This window comes from Pseudophryne corroboree, chromosome 9 (assembly GCF_028390025.1).
Source record: "Pseudophryne corroboree isolate aPseCor3 chromosome 9, aPseCor3.hap2, whole genome shotgun sequence".
NCBI classification, from domain to species: domain Eukaryota; kingdom Metazoa; phylum Chordata; class Amphibia; order Anura; family Myobatrachidae; genus Pseudophryne; species Pseudophryne corroboree.
In genome coordinates this window covers 49,576,184-49,597,130 of record NC_086452.1, presented here as the reverse complement: position 1 = coordinate 49,597,130, position 20,947 = coordinate 49,576,184, and the positions used below count along the sequence as shown (strand labels likewise).

Here is a 20,947-nt window from a genome sequence, read left to right as displayed (position 1 = left end):
ATTTGAACCAATCGGTGAAAATGTGTTACCATAAGCTCCTCTGAGCTTAATACCAACTAGGTAAAACGTGTTACCCTAAGCTCCTTTGAGCTTAAAACAACCCAGGTAAAACTGCTCTGGGTGGGCGTCCAGTGCCCCCTATGGATTCAAAGAAAAGGATTTACCTGGTAAGTACCAAAATCCTATTTTCTTTTTCATCCACTAGGGGTCACTGGAGTACTCTTGGGACGTACCAAAGCTTCCCTCGTGGGCGGGAGAGCTGTTTGATACTTGTAACAGTAGGCAGCCAAAGCTAGATGCTGATGCCGCCACCATTCATAACGTGTAAACGTGCACAAACGTGGTGCACTGAAGGCTATGTAGCCGCGTCGTAGACGCTCCACGACCCGCTGGGTCTGACATTCCCACAGAACCTGTGGGATGAGCTATTACTGACGTAGGCGATTGTAACTTAGCCTTAAAGTAAGCCTGACTTGTAGTCATTATTATCCAACTGGATAATGTCTGCTGAGAAACTGGCTAACTCCAGTTGGCAGCATCATCGAGAACAAACAACGTATCCGTATCACGTACTGTAGACGTTCGGGACATATATAAACGCGTAATGCGTGTACCACATTCAGAATTCTAGAATGTGCTGTCCACACAGGAACCACTATTGGTATATTGATGTGAAGAATACGAAAGCGGAATTCGTCCGAAGATCTGCTTTGTCATGAGAAAACTCAAATACGGTGGCTTGGAATACAAGGCACCCAAATATGAAAACAGAACCCTTGCCGAAGCCAAGGCTAGAAGAAAAATGTTTTCCAAAGTGAGAAACTTAATCCCCATTTGTTGTAAGGGTTCAAAATATGAAAACTGTAAGAAATCTGAACCCAACCTCAAGTCACCTGGCGCTGTAGGTGGGATAAATGGAGTCTGAACTTTGATTACACCTTGTAGAAAGGTGTGTACAGACGCAATAGAGTCAAACGTCTTTGAAATAAGTTTACCACACAGATACCTGCACCCTCAGTGCAGATAAAATAAGAATTTACTTACCGATAATTCTATTTCTCGTAGTCCGTAGTGGATGCTGGGGACTCCGTCAGGACCATGGGGAATAGCGGGCTCCGCAGGAGACAGGGCACATCTAAAAAAGCTTTTTAGGTCACATGGTGTGTACTGGCTCCTCCCCCTATGACCCTCCTCCAAGCCTCAGTTAGGTACTGTGCCCGGACGAGCGTACACAATAAGGAAGGATCTTGAATCCCGGGTAAGACTCATACCAGCCACACCAATCACACCGTACAACTTGTGATCTGAACCCAGTTAACAGTATGATAACAAAACGAAGTAGCCTCCGAAAAGATGGCTCACAACAATAGTAATAACCCGATTTTTGTAACAATAACTATGTACAAGCATTGCAGACAATCCGCACTTGGGATGGGCGCCCAGCATCCACTACGGACTACGAGAAATAGAATTATCGGTAAGTAAATTCTTATTTTCTCTAACGTCCTAGTGGATGCTGGGGACTCCGTCAGGACCATGGGGATTATACCAAAACTCCCAAACGGGCGGGAGAGTGCGGATGACTCTGCAGCACCGAATGAGAGAACTCCAGGTCCTCCTTAGCCAGAGTATCAAAATTTGTAAAATTTTACAAACGTGTTCTCCCCTGACCACGTAGCTGCTCGGCAAAGTTGTAATGCCGAGACTCCTCGGGCAGCCGCCCAGGATGAGCCCACCTTCCTTGTGGAATGGGCATCTACATATTTCGTCTGTGGCAGGCCTGCCACAGAATGTGCAAGCTGAATTGTACTACAAATCCAGCGTGCAATAGACTGCTTAGAAGCATGAGCACCCAGCTTGTTGGGTGTATACAGTATAAACAGCAAGTCAGACTTTCTGACTCCAGCCGTCCTAACTATATATATATATATATATATTTTTAGGGCCCTGACCACGTCTAGTAACTTGGAGTCCTCCAAGTCCCTAGTAGCCGCAGGCACCACAAGAGGTTGTTTCAGGTGAAAACGCTGACACCCCTTTATGAAGAAACTGGAGACGAGTCCCAGTTCTGTCCCGTTCAAATGGAAAATTTTAATATGGGCTTTTGTAAGACAAAGCCGCCCATTCTGACAATCGCCTGGCCGAGGCCAGGGCTAACAACATGGTCACTTCCCATGTGAGATATTTGTCAACAGCATGGTCACTTTCCATGTGAGATATTTCAAATCCACAGATTTGAGCGGTTCAAACCAATATGATTTTAAGAAATCCCAACACTATGTTGAGATCTCACGGTGCCCCTAGGGGCACAAAAAAGCTGTATATGCAATACATCCTTTACAATCTGGACTTCAGGAACTGAAGTCAATTCTTTCTGGAAGAAAATCTACAGGGCCGAAATTTAAATGTTAATGAACCCCAATTTGAGGTCCAAAACACTCCTGTTTTCAGGAAGTGTAGAAATCGACCTAGTTGAATTTCCGTCGTGGAGCCTTCCTGGCCTCACCCACGCAACATATTTTCACCACATGTGGTGATGACGTTGTGCGGTCACCTCCTTCCTGGCTTTGACCAGGGTAGGTATGACCTCTTATGGAATGCCTTTTCCCCTCAGGATCCGGCATTCAACCGCCATGCCGTCAAACGCAGCCGCGGTAAGTCTTGGAATAGACATGGTACTTGCTGAATCAAGTCCCTTCTTAGCTCCCCAGGCCCTTAGTCCTCTGTGAGCATTTCTTGAAGTTCCGGGTACCAAGTCCCTCTTGGCCAATCCGGAGCCACTAGTATAGTTCATACTCCTCTATGTCTTATAATTCTCAATACCCTGGTTATGAGAAACAGAGGAGGGAACACATACACAGACTGGTACACCCACGGTGTTACCAGAACATCCACAGCTATCGCCTGAAGGTCTCATGACCTGGCGGAATACCTGTCCCGTTTTTTGTTCGGGCGGGACGCCATCATGTCCACCTTTGGTCTTTGCCAACGGTCCACAATCATGTTGAAAAACTTCCCTATGAAGTTTCCACTCTCCCGGGTGGAGGTCATGCCTGCTGAGGAAGTCTGCTTCCCAGTCGTCCACTCCCGGAAAGAACACTGCTGACAGTGCTATCACATGATTTTCCGCCTAGCGAAAAATCCTTGCAGTTTTCACTGCCCTCCTGCTTCTTGTGCCGCCCTTCTGTTTACGTGGGCGACTGCCGTGATGTTATCCCACTGGATCAATACCGGCTGACCTTGAAGCGGAGGTCTAGCTAAGTTTAGAGCATTATAAATTTGCTCTAAGCTTATTTATGCGGAGAGAATTCTCCAGACTTAATCACACTTCCCTGGAAATTTTTTCCTTGTGTGACTGTTCCCCAGCCTCTCAGGCTGGCCTCCGTGGTCACCGGCATCCAATCCTGAATGCCGAATCTGCGGCCCTCTAGAAGATGAGCACTCTGTAATCACCACAGGAGAGACACCCTTTTCCTTGGATATAGGGTTATCCGCTGATGCATCTGAGGATGCGATCCGGACCATTTGTCCAGCAGATCCCACTGAAGAGTTCTTGCGGGAAATCTGCCGAATGGAATTGCTTCGTAATAAGCCACCATTTTTACCAGGACTCTTGTGCAATGATGCACTGACACTTTTCCTGGTTTTAGGAGGATCCCGATTAGCTCGGATAACTCCCTGGTTTTCTCCAATGGGAGAAACACGTTTTTCTGGACTGTGTCCAGAATCTTCCCTAGGAACAGTAGACGTGTCGTCGGAAAAAGCTGCGATTTTGGAATATTTAGAATCCACTCGTGCTGTCGTAGAACTACTTAAGATAGTGCTACTCCGACCTCCAACTGTTCTCTGGACCTTGCCCTTATCAGGAAAGCGTCCATGTTTCTTTTAAGAAAAATCATCATTCCGGCCATTACCTTGGTAAAGACCCGGGGCGCCGTGGACAATCCAAACGGCAGCGTCTGAACTGATAGTGACAGTTCTGTACCAGGAACCTGAAGTACCCTTGGTGAGAAGGGCAAATTTGGACCTGTAGGTAAACGTCCCTGATATCCAGTGACATCATATCGTCCCCTTCTTCCTGGTTCGCTATCACTGCTCCGAGTGACTCCATCTTGATTTGAACGCTTGTATGTAAGTGTTCAAATATTTCAGATCTCACCGAGCCGGTTGGCTTCAGTACCACAATATAGTGTGGAATACTACCCCCTTCCTTGTTGTAAGAAGGGTACTTTGATTATCACCTGCTGGGAATACAGCCTGTGAATTGTGTGAGGGGGAGACGTCTCGAATTTCCAATGTACACCTGGGATATTACATGTAGGATCCCGGAGTTCCCTTGCGAGTGTTGCTGAAACTCTTGAGATGACCCCCTACCGCACCTGAGTCCGCTTGTACGGCCCCAGCGTTATGCTGCGGACTTGGCAGAAGCCGTGAGGAGCTTCTGTTCCTGGGAATGAGCTGCTTGCTGCAGTCTTCTTCCCTTTCCTCTCCCCCTGGGCAGATATGACTGGCCTTCGCCCGCCTGCCCGTATGGGGACGAAAGGACTGAGACTGAAAAGACTGTGTCCTTTTCTGCCAATATGTGACTCGGGGTAACAAAAGGTGGATTTTTCAGCTGCTGCCATGGCCACCAGGTCCAATGGACCGCCCCTTTATACGGCAATACTTCCATATGCCGTCTGGAATCTGCCTCACCTGACCACTGTCGTGTTTTCGTCTGGCAGATATGTACATCACATTTACTCTTGATGCCAGAATGCAAATATGCCTCTGCGCATCACACATATATAGAAATGCATCCTTAAAATGCTCTATAGACAATAAAATCCTGTCCCTGTCAAGGGTATCAAAATTTTCAGTCAGGAAATCCGACCAAGCCCCCTCAGCGCTGCACATCCAGGCTGAGGCGATTGCTGGTCGTAGTATAACACCAGTATGTGTGTATATACTGTTATGATATTTTCCAGCTTCCTATCAGCTGGCTCCTTGAGGGCGGCCGTATCTGGAAACGGTAACGCCATGTTTTTTATAAGCGTGTGAGCGCCTTGTCCACCCTAAGGTGTGTTTTCCAACTCGCCCTTACTACTGGCGGGAAAAAGGGTATACCGCCCATAACTTTCTGTCGGGGGAACCCCAAGTATCATCACACACTTCATTTAATTTATCTGATTCAGGCAAAACTACAAGTAGTTTATTCCCACCCTACAAAATACCCTTATTTGTGGTACTTGTGGTATCAGAAATACGTAACACCTCCTTCATTGCCCTTAACATGTAACTTGTGGCCCTAAAGGAAAACTACGTTTGTTTCTTCACCGTCGACACTGGGGTCAGTGTCCGTGTCAGTGTCTGTCGACCGACTGAGGTAAATGGGCGTTTTTACAAGCCCCTGACGGTGTCTGAGACGCCTGGACCGATACTAATTTGTCCGCCGGCTGTCTCATGTCGTCAACCGGCTTGCAGCGTGTTGACATTATCACGTAATTCCATAAGTAAGCCATCCATTCTGGTGTCGACTCCCTAGAGAGTGACATCACCATTACAGGCAATTTTCTCCGTCTCCTCACCAACATTTTCCTCATACATGTCGACACACACGTACCGACCTACAGCACACACATACAGGGAATGCTCTGATAGAGGACAGGACCCACTAGCCCTTTGGGGAGACAGAGGGAGAGTTTGCCAGCACACACCAAAAGCGCCATAATGTATATAACAACCCTAGAAGGTGTTGTTTCTATATATGGGCTCTTAATATATAATTATATCGCCAATTTATGCCCCCCTTCTCTTTAACCCTGTTTCTGTAGTGCAGGGGAGAGTGGGAGCCTTCCTCACCAGCGGAGCTGGTCAGGAAAATGGCGCTGAGTGCTGAGGAGAATAAGCTCCGCCCCTTTCACGGCGGGCTTTTCTCCCGGTTATTAGGAAAACTGGCCTGGGTTAAATACATACATATAGCCTTAATGGCTATATGTGATGTATTTATTTGCCTCTAAGGTAATCTATATTGTTGCCCAGGGCGCCCCCAGCAGCGCCCTGCACCCTCCGTGACCGAGATCAGTGAGCCGTGTAGCAACAATGGCGCACAGCTGCAGTGCTGTGCGCTACCTTCATGAAGACTGAGGAGTCTTCTGCCGCCTGTTTCCGGACCTCCGTTCTGCAGCGTCTGTAAGGGGGATCGGCGGCGCGGCTCCGGGACGAACCCCAGGCTGACCTGTGTTCCGACTCCCTCTGGAGCTCAGTGTCCAGTAGCCTAAAACTTCAATCCTCCTGCACGCAGGTGAGTTGCAAGTCTCTCCCCTAAGTCCCTCGTTGCAGTGATCCTGTCGCCAGCAGGAATCACTGATTAGAAACCTAAAAAAAAACTTTTCTAAACAGCTCTTTAAGAGAGCCACCTAGATTGCACCCTCTCGGACGGGCACAAAAACCTAACTGAGGCTTGGAGGAGGGTCATAGGGGGAGGAGCCAGTACACACCATGTGACCTAAAAAGCTTTTTTAGATGTGCCCTGTCTCCTGCGGAGCCCGCTATTCCCCATGGTCCTGACGGAGTCCCCAGCATCCACTAGGACGTTAGAGAAACGCAGTTTTCCATCCCACCCCGTTTAACAGAATACGGGTAACTTGAAGGATGATGTCGGAAACTTCCGAGCTTTACCACCTATGTAAGCACACGAAATTTTGTAATAATGAGCTGCCTTAAGCGGCTTACTAGCTCGTAACATGGTTGGTATAACCAATACTGTAATGCCCTATTTCTTAAGAGGGAGGTCTGAACCCTCACCCCGTCAACCGCAGCTGCGGTACATAGGTAATAGGTACATAGGTAACTATGGGTAACAGAACGTTCCCTGTTGTAACAGGTTGGACGTATTATGAGCGGGCCAAGATCGTGTGCAAGTATTCCTTGGAGATTCGAGAAGCAAGCTCTCCGAAACCCATGAGATATCACTAGTATGACTGTGACAACTGTCTTATGATCCGTTTTGGCAACGGAGAGAGCAGCGGAAAAATGGTGGAGCCAGATACACGATGCTGAATGACCACATGAATGTGAGAGACTCCACCGCCACTGCCCTTGTTACACATACTGAGCTTTTGTAATTGTGGCGAGATGCCATCATGTATACATGAGGGTAACCCCCTTCTGTGGACTCACATATGAAACACCTGTGGATTTAATGTCCAGTTTTCAGGATCTAAATCCTGACGGGTGAGATCATCTGTGTAACAGATGTCCACTCACGGAATGAACCTCGTTGACATTTCCACATAATGGTGTTCTGAGCAATTGAGGATTCGAGTTACCTGCCGCATTGTCATGCGGCTTTTTGGTTCTCCCTGGTTGTTGTGTATGCAACTGCCGTTGCGTTGTCTGACTGCCCCTGGTCAGACTGAAAGCGAAGCATGTAGTGCATTGTAAAATGCACGGAGTTCCAGGACATTTATCGACAGCAATCTGTCGTAATCCGTTTTAGAACCTTTGTCGCTGATCTTTTTTAACTACAACTCCTGAACCTCTGCGACTCTCGTCCAGAGTATATACACCCTCGCCCCTCTGTGGGAAACGCGAGTGAAGGGCGTTTAACTAAATCGCTTTGAAACACATCATTATTCTTAACAGGTGAATACACCAATGTACCGCTAGTGTGCGTGTTTTGCACTAATTACTAGATGTACATTTGTTCTTACTGGTGTAGTAGGTAAATGTCTTTGATTTACCGTATTTATAATCTTACCTAGGAATTGACATCGTTTAAACGGAATTAGATGCGATTGTTTTTGAACTTGATCTGCCACCGCAGTATACATTAGTAGCGCAAGTTAGAGGAACTTTGTTGAGACAGAGTTCTTATGAGCAGATCATCTAAGATAAAGAAACTCTGTTGAGACAGAGTTCTTATGTGAGATGAGCTATCATCACCAACATCACTTTGGTAAATACCCGAGGCGATAAGAAACGGTAGACCTGAAATGGTTAATGGTTGTGGCGATTTGCAAACGCTAGAACCTGTGATGAACAAACCGGGATGGGTAAATACGCATTGTGAAGATCAAGTGCAATTATGCCATTTTGTGGCTCCAATAAGCAAATACTAACATGAGAAAATCCATTTTCCCACTGCAGTAAATGACTTGCTGATTGAGATTGCGACGGAGCTGTCTGGTTTTTTCAAACAGAGAGGAATAAGTAACCCTGACTCTGTTGGTGTACTACTGCCTGGATTATAAAGACAGCTGAAAACCAGCAGAGACTAAATGGCAACCTGCCAAACCGTTCGACAGAGGCAGTCTTGTCTTTTAATCTGTAAATAGCTGAGACATCCATGAGTTGAAGTCTGGAAACCCCGCAAATGTAACATGTAAAGACGCGCTTCCACAATTGGAAAAGAGGTCATCAAACCACTGGCTTGCTGACTGTAGCGTCCTGTCGTTACAAGGCGTGACTGTTTTGTACCACCGTTTTGAAAAAAAAAACTGAAGTCTAAAGGGATTAAACGCCGGTACAAGTATTTGCGTTTTGATACTGGATGCGGTAATGGCTGAATATCAAATTTAGGAGCAAACAAGCTCTGGCCTTGTCGCGCTTAAACTAGCGACGATGAAAGTAACCGGCGTTAGCAGAAGCTTTACAGATATACTCTGCAGCTTCTTTTAACAGTGATCGTCATTGTTTCATACATAGAGTCTAGTGACCCAAATGTATCCTGGGTTTTTATAATGTTTGACAGAGACGCATTTACCAATGGCGGATCGCGTCATTTTGGAAACGATTATGTATGGTTGTCAAAAACCCCGCACTATCTGAGTGCTGGACTAATGTACCCTTCTCACTCGTTCGGTGTGAGATTTGACATAGAATCGTGCATTAAATTATAAGACCAGTCAAATAAACACTCTGGTACCCAAAGGGAAATTGGCCCTTTGGAAAGACTGTCTTTTGTTAGAGCTGGCGGAGTAACTTCCGAGACTCCGATGTTACCGCTCCTTTAATTTGAATTGCCAATGTTTAAAATTATTTTTAGTCTGCGCTAGAGCCTTACTCGCTATGTAGACAGACACCACAATAGGCAACAGACAGACACTTGCACGACCTATTGAAGTTATTATGTGTCATATATATATCTTATTGCTGAACAGCATATTGATATGAAACTCATGGTTGTTTCTCTCTACGGAAATCTTTAGTAAAAGCGAAAGATTTCTTCGATGTGAAGAGAAACCAGAGTATTCTTTATGTGAAAAGCAGTTCACATGGGCATGTGAAACCCGAACCAAATTCCCACTAACACCCCTGCGCCTCCTTGTGGAGTAGAGGTGTATGGCCGGAATGTTCTGGAATTATAAACTGGAAGAAACAGTAATGATTAAAATGGCCCCCATGCCATGCTTACACTGAAACTCACAGGACAGGTTACAATACCTGCTGCAGTGTTAATATAGGCTTAATAGCCTATTATACAGTGATAATCACAGGTCTAGTATACAGTAAAATACATGCAGTTTACAATACATGCCTTTAGTTAGCCTTCCAGTTAATATAAACACTGCCTGCAGTGAATTTTGTATTAACATTATATGGCAGCCTTAACAGAAAAACCAGGAAACATGGTTAAAAATGGCTGCCATGCTTACAGTTAGAAACATAGTTTAGGTTATGACACTGATAGCCTATAACTAACTGTCTGTTTAAAAAGCTGAACAGCCTATGACTTCTTACCCCATGCAGCCTTGCTATATGGTGCTGCTGCTATGGGCATTTACTCCCCCTCACCCCCCCTGCAGCTGCGCTGCTTGTGAGGTAGCTTCTCCCCCATGTTACCTGCAGCGGACGGGAGCGGGTGCAGGGAGCCTAGCGGAAGCAGGGGAGCGCTGTGTATAGCGCCGGGGAGCTGCGTCCGGAAGAGCGGGCGGCGCCTCTCCTACAGCAGTGGCCGGGTAATCAGCGGCGGGCTGCGGTGGCCGGGTAATCAGCGCTGGAAGAGCGGCCGGCGTCTCTGAGTGACGTGCGGCCGCTCCGAGCTGTTTCCCCTAGATAGCGACAGCGTAGAGTGGCTGGCTCAGGCGGCCTCGCACAGCGGTGGCTGGATAATCAGCGGCGGCACCTGTAAGCAGCGGCGGGAGTATGTATCAGCGGCGGCCATCGGTAAAGGAGCACTTTCCCCACACAGCAGGGCGGCAGCGTGAGCTGACCGCCCTGACACCCCACCATACCTTGCTCGTCGTGCCGCATGTAGTGAGGGCTATGACAGGGCTTCTTCCTGTAAGCTCCGTCCAGCTTGTTCCTGGCTGTGACGGGGCTTTCTTCCTGGCTGTGACGGGGCTTCTTTCTGTAAGCTCCGTCCAGCTTGTTCCTGGCTGTGACGGGGCTTTTTCTGTAAGCTCCGTCCAGCTCTTTGCAGGAGACAGTGGGCTGCCTGTGGCTGTGAGGGTGCTCTTTGTGAGGACCGACACGCCATGCGCTGCCTTGCAGCGGCACCATCCCGGACCCATGTTTTTCTAGAAACTGGGAAGGGAAGTGTAAAAATAAAAAGTAAAAATGAAAAATTTAATAAAATCTTCCACCAAATGTGGGAATCTTCCCACAAGCCGATGTTAGTGCTGTGAGCACCCAAAAAACACTGAGGTCGTACACTGAGGTACTCGGGGATATGGAGGGGTGGAGAGTCCTAAATTTAAATATTCAGTGCCTTTGTTCGGCTGCGCCCGTCCATATCCCAAGAGTACTCCAGTGACCCCTAGTGGATGAAAAAGAAAGAACAAAAACACAGAAGAACAAACAACTTCAGTATCGACCCGTGTTCAGGCAAAGTTGGACTTTACGTGTGAAACGTGATCGCACATGCAATTCTTCGTTAGCTGTTGAGTTTCCCATGTTGATAAATGATCAGTTTTGTCTACTCTCACAGGAGTCCATGCTGGCTTTTTACATAGGAATATCTTCATTTCCACTCATATCTTATTGCAATCGTTAAATAGTTTAGTCAAAACGGTGTATTTAGTATTACGATACACATATTGCATCATTAAACATAAGGACAGTTAGAGGATTCACTAATTAGCATATACAACTTCTGTATCATATTTAATAGAAACATTTTCAAAATGATTTTAATAGAAAATAAGTTACAAAATATTAATTGGATGCGGTTTCAATCCTGCATATATATTTATATCTATACATGTTATTAAATTAACAAACATTTCCCTGTCAAAAACATGCCAGTCATTAACTGCATGTGGTCACATTTTGGATACTGTATTCAAAAGCTTTCTATTAGCTGCAGTGCATGGATAATCCACCAGAGGGCGGTATAAGATATGGGTCAGGCTGTACACTACAGGTTTGGGGGTCATTCCGAGTTGTTCGCTCGCTCGCAGGTTTTAGCAGCCGTGCAAACGCTATGCCGCCTCCCACTGGGAGTGTATTTTAGCTTAGCAGAAGTGAGAACGAAAGGATCACAGAGCGGCTACAAAAACAAAAAAAAGTGCAGTTTCAGAGTAGCTCCAGACCTACTCAGCGCTTGCGATCACTTCAGACTGTTCAGTTCCGGATTTGACGTCACAAACACGCCCTGCGTTCTCCAAGCCTTGCCTGCGTTTTTCCTGGCACGCGTGCGTTTTTTCGAACACACCCTGAAAACGGTCAGTTGACACCCAGAAACGCCCACTTCATGTCAATCATTCTGCGGCGGACATTGCGAATGAAAAGCCTTGCTAGATCTTGTGTAAAATTACATTGGTTGTTGTGAAAGTACGTCGCGCGTGCGCATTGCGCCGCATACGCATAAGTGCCGCGTTTTCACTTAATCGCTGCGCTGCAAACATTTTTCTCTAGTGATCAACTCGGAATGACCCCTAAAATCAGGAAAGTAATGATCAGTTGATGTAGAGGTCTCAGAAACTCATGTAGCAAATATGATACAGTTGGTGTTATAGGGCTAAAGAACACAAATAATAATTTCTGCAAGAAGTTGGCTATATGAGATGTTCCTGTTATCCGTGTGTGTTTTGCCTTCAGCAATGGCTGGATCTACATTTGCAGATATGTATGAGACTCCTCTACATGATACCACAAATACTTCATATTTTGAATCAGATCATTCTAAAACTGGGGAATGCACTCAACAACCTCTACTTATATTTGATTTCTATAGCAAGACGTTCAATATCAGATACCTCCCGGTAAGTGAATCTGCCATCCACCAAAGATGATCCAACGAGCCCACCAGGACCGACTGCGGTTACAGACAATCGATGGCACGCCACTAAACTCGCCGTCACCAATTTAACAATTTCAAAATTCTTTTTCAAGTCCTGAATGATGCTCTAAAGACGGGAACAAAAAATTACCACAAACCCTTTTTCTTTTTTAACAGGCTAACAAGTCCGGAACTGGTTTGGAATAATGACATCATGCAGAAAGGAGAACAGGTTGCGACAAATATTTTCTGGAATATATAAATTCTAATGAAAAAATAAATAGGCAGGAGACGTGTATTCCATGCGATTGAACCCCAAGCCTTTACCTTGTCTTGCTTTTGATAGGTCTGCTTGTTAAATGACCGCGTGATTTCGTGAAGCTGGCGTAAGGCTGGGACCACCCACACAACCTGCGGATTATTGTGCTGAGATGACTGGAAAGACGAAGAGAGGAGACACCTCCATTATCTAGTCCGTTCAAACATAATTATTATACCACAGAGAACAGGGTTTCCCACACTCGGTACTCAACGCAGGTTGGGGTCGGGAGACTGGCGGTCAGCATTCATACGCCGGGATCCCGGCCACCGGGGAGGGGTAAGATGTGCAACGTAGCCCCTTGCGGGCTCGGTGGCTCGCTGCGCCCGCCACAGGTTCTATTCCCACAACGAATGGTCAAATCCGACTGTCGGCAGCGGCTAGTGATGCAGATGGCGGCGGGCGTGAGCAGGGGGAAGCTGGGCGGCGGCGGGAGCAGAGATCAGCGGCCGGCGGGAGGAGCTGGCTGCGGGGGGACATGTCTGGGGAGAGAGGTGCGGGGGGGGGCACTGCAGGGAGAGAGGTGCCTGGCCGGGGGACGGCCAGGCACCTCTCTCAAGTCGGATTGAGTTAGTCGGAAAGGGGGCCAAATCTGACAGAAGCACGTGGATCAGCGGCTATTCCACCGATCCACGTAATTGCCGACTTGTCGGAAAAAATCAGCCCCTACTGAATAGGTCGGAACCCCTTCCGACCTATTTCTGTCAGAAGCTGCCATCTTTCCAACAAGACGGCAGCTTCCGACAGTTATTGAATACACCCCTTTATGGGTGTTGTGGACACACACAAGTGGGAATAGAACTGGGCCCCCTTGCCGGCTGGGATCACGGTGTCGGAATGCTGACCACCGGGATCCCGACCGCTGGTCACCTGACTACATCCCCTAAAAGGTATAGATAAGATCCTTTCAATTATACAGAAAGTCAGTTTGGGGGTGAACTTTTGGGGCGTGGGGCTCCTTGGATTGCTCTGGCTGGGCCACTTTGGGGCATCACCACCTTACATTTATTTTTAACACCTATATCACACTGTGTTTGTTTTTATGTAGCATTTTTCACACGTTTTACACTTGTAACACTGATCAGCTAACCTCACTCTCTAATACTCTGACAACTTACTGCTGTCCTCTGCCTAACACTCAGCAGCTTCCCTCACTTGCCTAACACTCAGCAGCTTCCCTCACTTCTATCCCGTATTTGTGTGATGCCCTGGGGTGGTATGGTTGGGGTGGTTTGGGGGTGCTCTGCGCCCCAGAGGCGAACCCCCATAATATTAGAGACCTGTCCGACGAGGAGCGTGAAGTAGGTGGGCAGGCTCATATACTGGCTGATATATGCCAAGAACCTCGGATATGATGGTTGTTAGAATTTTAATGGTGTACGGTGCACCTGCACCCTTGTTTCTATACTGTAGTACCAAGTCCCAGCAAGGTAGCACATCCCATTATAAGAAGCTAGGCCGTGCAGTCCAGGCCCCCTCTCCACAATACATCCCATAAAGGCAGCAGTCCAGGTTTTAAGGATATCCATGATTGTGCCCAGATGGTATAACCAAACTGACTGAAGTACTAATTAAGTCACCTGTACTTCTACATGGATATCCTTAAAAGCTGGACTGCTAGAGTGCCTTGAGGACTGAATTTGGAAACCACTGCCATAGAAGGTAAGTGGGGAAGGCACTACCTAAACTGCAAGAGGTGCAGCGGCTACAGGACCCAGCAACGTTATATCACCCTTCCAAGCATGCGCAGGCCCAAGATGGGGCTTCTCTCCGCATGTACCCATCACGTAAGCACATGCTCAGAAAAGCCTGCCACACTACCTTGTTCTTCTCACAGCAGAGTGTGTGGGTCCAGGAGGCTGGAGCGGCATCACCAGGCACTCCCCCACAGTTTGGTAGGGGATGGAGCACATAAATGATTCAGAAAGTTTTAGAAACAAACAAACAGACTACAGCTGTAGTGCATGTTCCCGCAGATCGCGCAAGGAACACTGCTAAACTTCTTAAATATTGGAACGCCAGGGGCAATGTGGGGGAAGAGCGATCATTTTTACATGCAGATCAGCATAGTTCAGGCACGGGGCCCCTATTTGTAGAACGATCAACTATCCGGGAAATCCAGAAGACCTGAGCTTTGCAGATAATAGATCCTGTAGCTATACATGATAATACAAACCTTCTTGATGTCCTCTATACACTTTATTATGTAACTCCTCTTCACGGTTTCCTTCACTGCATAGGCATCGCTAAGGATTGTCAGGTGCTCTTCTAAGGCTTGTTGGATTAAGTTGCATGGTAGAGTGGGCAGGTGGGCGAGATCCCAGAGGACTTCCAGGACCTGTAAAAGAACAGATGTGAGTCATGTGACCTTAACAGCCCGCAGGTACTTCTGCTTGTTCCAGAGGGTCACCTTTCCTGTCGTAGTCTCGTTGCGCGACTCTCGCCCAATGCGACCTATGAAGCTCAGTAATTTTTGCCGTACCCGGTCAGACTCCGTTTCCCAGCTCTGCGGAGAGGAAGAGAGAAATGTGGACAATGGCAAGGTACGGGATAGAGGATGGCAGTATTCTACTGGTACATCCTTTTATACATGGAAAGGTCTCTTTGTAAAGAGCGGCCTGTATGCTCCACAATACTTCAATACCTAATGAGAACAATGAAAACAAACTGTCTACAGCTGCAGGGGAAAACATGAGCCCCAGTTTTCCTAATGATAGAATTCCGCAGACTTGGGTGGGGCAAAGAGCAGACTTTTACCTTTTGAATAAGCACAAAAAGATGGTTGAGCTGTTCGGCGCTGAACTTCACAGCCGCAGCAGCAATAATGGTATGAATGTTTTCTATCACAGTGGAGGACTGTCCGGACTGTGAACAGGGAAAGAAAACAGGACACAGAGTAAATCTACACGTGTTAACGTCAATATAACGGATGTGCACTGGTATAATGTGACAGGAGGCTGGGATCCGTTACTATAGCGGCCACTGAATAGCACGCACCTGTATCTTCCAGATTTTGGAAAGCTCATCCAAGGACAATTTACTGCCGAGCAGTTCGATTATTCCCTTTATCCGGTCACAGTACTGAGCTTGGTCAATATTGCCTGAGGGGAGAGAAAATAGGATTTTAATACCTACCGGTAAATCCTTTTCTCCTAGTCCGTAGAGGATGCTGGGGACTCCAAAAGTACCATGGGATATAGACGGGATCCGCAGGAGACATGGGCACACTAAAAAGACTTTTACTGGGTGTGAACTGGCTCCTCCCTCCATGCCCCTCCTCCAGACCTCAGTTATAGGAACTGTGCCCAGGGGAGAAGGACATTTCGAGGAAAGGATTTTTGTTAAACTAAGGGGCGAGAGAAATACCAGCTCACACCACAAACACACCGTACAACTGGAGCAGCAGGAAACAGATAACAGTATGAACGAACAACAGCAACAAGCTGAATATAACTGATACACAAACCTCGTGTAACCGAAAATAACCAGTATCAATACAACTGCAAGGAACAGTCCGCACTGGGACGGGGCGCCCAGCATCCTCTACGGACTAGGAGAAAAGGATTTACCGGTAGGTATTAAAATCTTATTTTCTCTTACGTCCTAGAAGATGCTGGGGACTCCAAAAGAACCATGGGGTCTATACCAAAGCTTCAGACCGGGCGGGAGAGTGCGGACGACTCTGCAGCACCGATTGAGCAAACATAAGGTCCTCATCAGCCAGGGTATCAAACTTGTAGAACTTAGCAAAAGTGTTTGAACCTGACCATGTAGCTGCTCGGCAAAGTTGAAGTGCCGAGACCCCTCGGGCAGCCGCCCAAGATGAGCCCACCTTCCTGGTAGAATGGGCCTTTACTGACTTCGGCAGCGGTAGCCCAGCCGAAGAATGAGCCTGCTGAACCGTATTACAAATCCAGCGTGCAATAGTCTGCTTAGAAGCAGGATTTCCAATCTTGTTGGAAGCATACAGGACATATAGAGCCTCTGTTTTTCTAGTAAGAGCCGTTCTGGCGACATAAATTTTCAAAGCTTTTACATCATCAAGAGATTTTGGCACCGCCACAGCATCCGTAGCCACAGGTACCACAATAGGCTGATTTATGTGAAACGAAGAAACCACCTTCAGCAGAAATTGTTGACGAGTCCTCAATTCCGCTCTATCCACATGAAAAATCAAATATGGGCTCTTGTGAGACAAAGCCGCCAATTCGGACACTCGTCTGGCAGACGACAAAGCCAAAAGCATGACCACTTTCCAAGTGAGAAACTTTAAATCAACCTTACGCAAAGGTTAAAACCAGTGAGACATAAGTAACTGCAACACCACTTTAAGATCCCATGGTGCCACGGGTGGCACAAATGGAGGATGGATATGCAGCACTCCCTTCACGAAAGTCTGAACCTCAGGAAGGACGGCCAATTCTTTTTGAAAGAAAATCGATAAAGCCGAAATCTGTACTTTGATGGAACCCAATTTCAGGCCTGCATCCATGCCTGCCTGCAAAAAATAAGAATTTACTTACCGATAATTCTATTTCTCGTAGTCCGTAGTGGATGCTGGGAACTCCGTAAGGACCATGGGGAATAGCGGCTCCGCAGGAGACTGGGCACAAAAGTAAAAGCTTTAGGACTACCTGGTGTGCACTGGCTCCTCCCCCTATGACCCTCCTCCAAGCCTCAGTTAGGATACTGTGCCCGGACGAGCGTACACAATAAGGAAGGATTTTGAATCCCGGGTAAGACTCGTACCAGCCACACCAATCACACCGTACAACCTGTGATCTGAACCCAGTTAACAGCATGATAACAGAGGAGCCTCTGAAAAGATGGCTCACAGCAATAAAAACCCGATTTTTGTAACAATAACTATGTACAAGTATTGCAGACAATCCGCACTTGGGATGGGCGCCCAGCATCCACTACGGACTACGAGAAATAGAATTATCGGTAAGTAAATTCTTATTTTCTCTGACGTCCTAGTGGATGCTGGGAACTCCGTAAGGACCATGGGGATTATACCAAAGCTCCCAAACGGGCGGGAGAGTGCGGATGACTCTGCAGCACCGAATGAGAGAACTCAAGGTCCTCCTCAGCCAGGGTATCAAATTTGTAGAATTTAGCAAACGTGTTTGCCCCTGACCAAGTAGCTGCTCGGCAAAGTTGTAAAGCCGAGACCCCTCGGGCAGCCGCCCAAGATGAGCCCACCTTCCTTGTGGAATGGGCTTTTACAGATTTTGGCTGTGGCAGGCCTGCCACAGAATGTGCAAGCTGAATTGTACTACAAATCCAACGAGCAATAGTCTGCTTAGAAGCAGGAGCACCCAGCTTGTTGGGTGCATACAGGATAAACAGCGAGTCAGATTTCCTGACTCCAGCCGTCCTGGAAACATATATTTTCAGGGCCCTGACTACGTCCAGCAACTTGGAGTCCTCCAAGTCCATAGTAGCCGCAGGTACCACAATAGGCTGGTTCAAGTGAAACGCTGAAACCACCTTAGGGAGAAATTGAGGACGAGTCCTCAATTCTGCCCTGTCCGTATGAAAAATTAGGTAAGGGCTTTTATAGGATAAAGCCGCCAATTCTGAGACACGCCTGGCTGAAGCCAGGGCTAACAGCATTACCACTTTCCAAGTGAGATATTTTAAGTCCACAGTGGAGAGTGGTTCAAACCAATGTGATTTTAGGAACCCCAAAACTACATTGAGATCCCAAGGTGCCACTGGAGGCACAAAAGGAGGCTGTATATGCAGTACCCCCTTGACAAACGTCTGAACTTCAGGAACTGAAGCCAGTTCTTTCTGGAAGAAAATCGACAGAGACGAAATTTGAACCTTAATGGACCCTAATTTTAGGCCCATAGACAGTCCTGATTGCAGGAAATGCAGGAAACGACCCAGTTGAAATTCCTCTGTAGGGGCCTTCCTGGCCTCGCACCACGCAACATATTTACGCCAAATACGGTGATAATGCTGTACGGTTACATCCTTCCTGGCTTTGATCAGGGTAGGGATGACTTCATCCGGAATGCCTTTTTCCTTCAGGATCCGGCGTTCAACCGCCATGCCGTCAAACGCAGCCGCGGTAAGTCTTGGAACAGACCGGGTCCCTGGTGGAGCAGGTCCTTTCTTAGAGGTAGAGGCCACGGGTCCTCTGTGAGCATCTCTTGAAGTTCCGGGTACCAAGTCCTTCTTGGCCAATCCGGAGCCACGAGTATAGTCCTTACTCCTCTCCTTCTTATGATTCTCAGTACCTTGGGTATGAGAGGCAGAGGAGGGAACACATACACTGACTGGTACACCCACGGTGTTACCAGAGCGTCCACAGCTATCGCCTGAGGGTCCCTTGACCTGGCGCAATACCTGTCTAGTTTTTTGTTGAGGCGGGACGCCATCATGTCCAATTTTGGTTTTTCCCAACGGTTCACAATCATGTGGAAGACTTCTGGGTGAAGTCCCCACTCCCCCGGGTGGAGGTCGTGTCTGCGGAGGAAGTCTGCTTCCCAGTTGTCCACTCCCGGAATGAACACTGCTGACAGTGCTATCACATGATTTTCCGCCCAGCGAAGAATTCTTGCAACTTCTGTCATTGCCCTCCTGCTTCTTGTGCCGCCCTGTCTGTTTACGTGGGCGACTGCCGTGATGTTGTCTGACTGGATCAGCACCGGCTGACCTTGAAGCAGAGGTCTTGCTAGGCTTAGAGCATTGTAGATGGCCCTTCGCTCCAGGATATTTATGTTAAGTAATGTCTCCAGGCTTGACCACAAGCCCTGGAAATTTCTTCCCTGTGTGACTGCTCCCCAGCCTCTCAGGCTGGCATCCGTGGTCACCAGGACCCAGTCCTGAATGCCGAATCTGCGGCCCTCTAGAAGATGAGCACTCTGCAACCACCACAGGAGAGACACCCTTGTCCTTGGTGACAAGATTATCCGCTGATGCATCTGAAGATGCGACCCGGACCATTTGTCTAGCAGATCCCACTGGAAGGTTCTTGCATGGAATCTGCCGAATGGGATTGCTTCGTAAGAAGCCACCATCTTTCCCAGGACCCTTGTGCATTGATGCACTGAGACTTGGCCTGGTTTTAGGAGATTTCTGACTAGTTCGGATAACTCCCTGGCTTTCTCCTCCGGGAGAAACACCTTTTTCTGGACTGTGTCCAGGATCATCCCTAGGAATAGAAGTTGCGTCGTCGGGATCAGCTGTGATTTTGGAATATTGAGAATCCAACCGTGCTGGCGCAGCACTATCTGAGATAGTGCTACCCCGACTTCCAACTGTTCCCTGGATCTTGCCCTTATCAGGAGATCGTCCAAGTAAGGGATAACTAAAACTCCCTTCCTTCGAAGGAGTATCATCATTTCGGCCATTACCTTGGTAAAGACCCGGGGTGCCGTGGACAATCCAAACGGCAGCGTCTGAAACTGATAGTGACAGTTCTGTACCACAAACCTGAGGTACCCTTGGTGAGAAGGGTAAATTGGGATATGTAGGTAAGCATCTTTGATGTCCAGAGACACCATATAGTCCCCTTCTTCCAGGTTTGCAATCACTGCTCTGAGTGACTCCATCTTGAATTTGAACCTTTGTATGTAAGTGTTCAAGGATTTTAGGTTTAAAATTGGTCTCACCGAGCCGTCCGGCTTCGGTACCACAAATAGTGTGGAATAGTACCCCTTTCCCTGTTGTAGGAGGGGTACCTTGATTATCACCTGCTGGGAATACAGCTTGTGAATGGCTTCCAATACTGCCTCCCTGTCTGAGGGAGACGTCGGTAAAGCAGACTTTAGAAAACGGCGAGGGGGAGACGTCTCGCATTCCAATTTGTACCCCTGAGATACCACTTGGAGGATCCAGGGGTCCACTTGCGAGTGGGCCCACTGCGCACTGAACTTCTTGAGACGGGCCCCCACCGTGCCTGAGTCCGCTTGTAAAGCCCCAGCGTCATGCTGAGGACTTTGCGGAGGCGGGAGAGGGCTTTTGTTCCTGGGAACTGGCTGTTTGTTGCAGCCTTTTTCCTCTCCCTCTGCCACGGGGCAGAAATGAGGCGCCTTTTGCCCGCTTGCCCTTATGGGGCCGAAAGGACTGCGCCTGATAATACGGCGTCTTCTTAGGTTGAGAAGCTACCTGGGGTAAAAATGTGGATTTTCCAGCAGTTGCCGTGGCTACCAGGTCTGATAGACCTACCCCAAATAACTCCTCCCCCTTATAAGGCAATACTTCCATGTGCCTTTTAGAATCCGCATCACCTGACCACTGCCGCGTCCATAAACCTCTTCTTGCAGAAATGGACAGCGCGCTAACTCTTGATGCCAGTCGGCAAATATCCCTCTGTGCATCACGCATATATAGAAATGCATCCTTCAAATGCTCTATAGTCAGTAATATACTGTCCCTATCTAGGGTATCAATATTTTCAGTCAGGG

The 20,947-nt window shown here is 47.6% G+C and overlaps 1 protein-coding gene and 1 non-coding gene across 3 annotated transcripts in view; both read right to left on the bottom strand.

The window, feature by feature from the left end:
* Positions 1–20,947, bottom strand: part of USP24 (ubiquitin specific peptidase 24) — a 233,216-nt gene that overhangs the window by 102,960 nt on the left and 109,309 nt on the right. For both annotated transcript variants that reach the window (XM_063939298.1, XM_063939299.1), the window contains exons 12-17: positions 15,522–15,625; positions 15,282–15,389; positions 14,935–15,030; positions 14,701–14,862; positions 12,533–12,640; positions 12,183–12,332 (exon numbers count right to left, since the gene is read on the bottom strand). In XM_063939298.1, the coding sequence (XP_063795368.1) occupies positions 12,183–12,332; positions 12,533–12,640; positions 14,701–14,862; positions 14,935–15,030; positions 15,282–15,389; positions 15,522–15,625 (728 nt within the window). The remainder of the gene's footprint in view (positions 1–12,182; positions 12,333–12,532; positions 12,641–14,700; positions 14,863–14,934; positions 15,031–15,281; positions 15,390–15,521; positions 15,626–20,947) is intronic.
* Positions 9,115–9,234, bottom strand: LOC134959529 (U5 spliceosomal RNA). Its single transcript, XR_010187554.1, has one exon. It is a non-coding gene; the product is annotated as a U5 spliceosomal RNA (small nuclear RNA).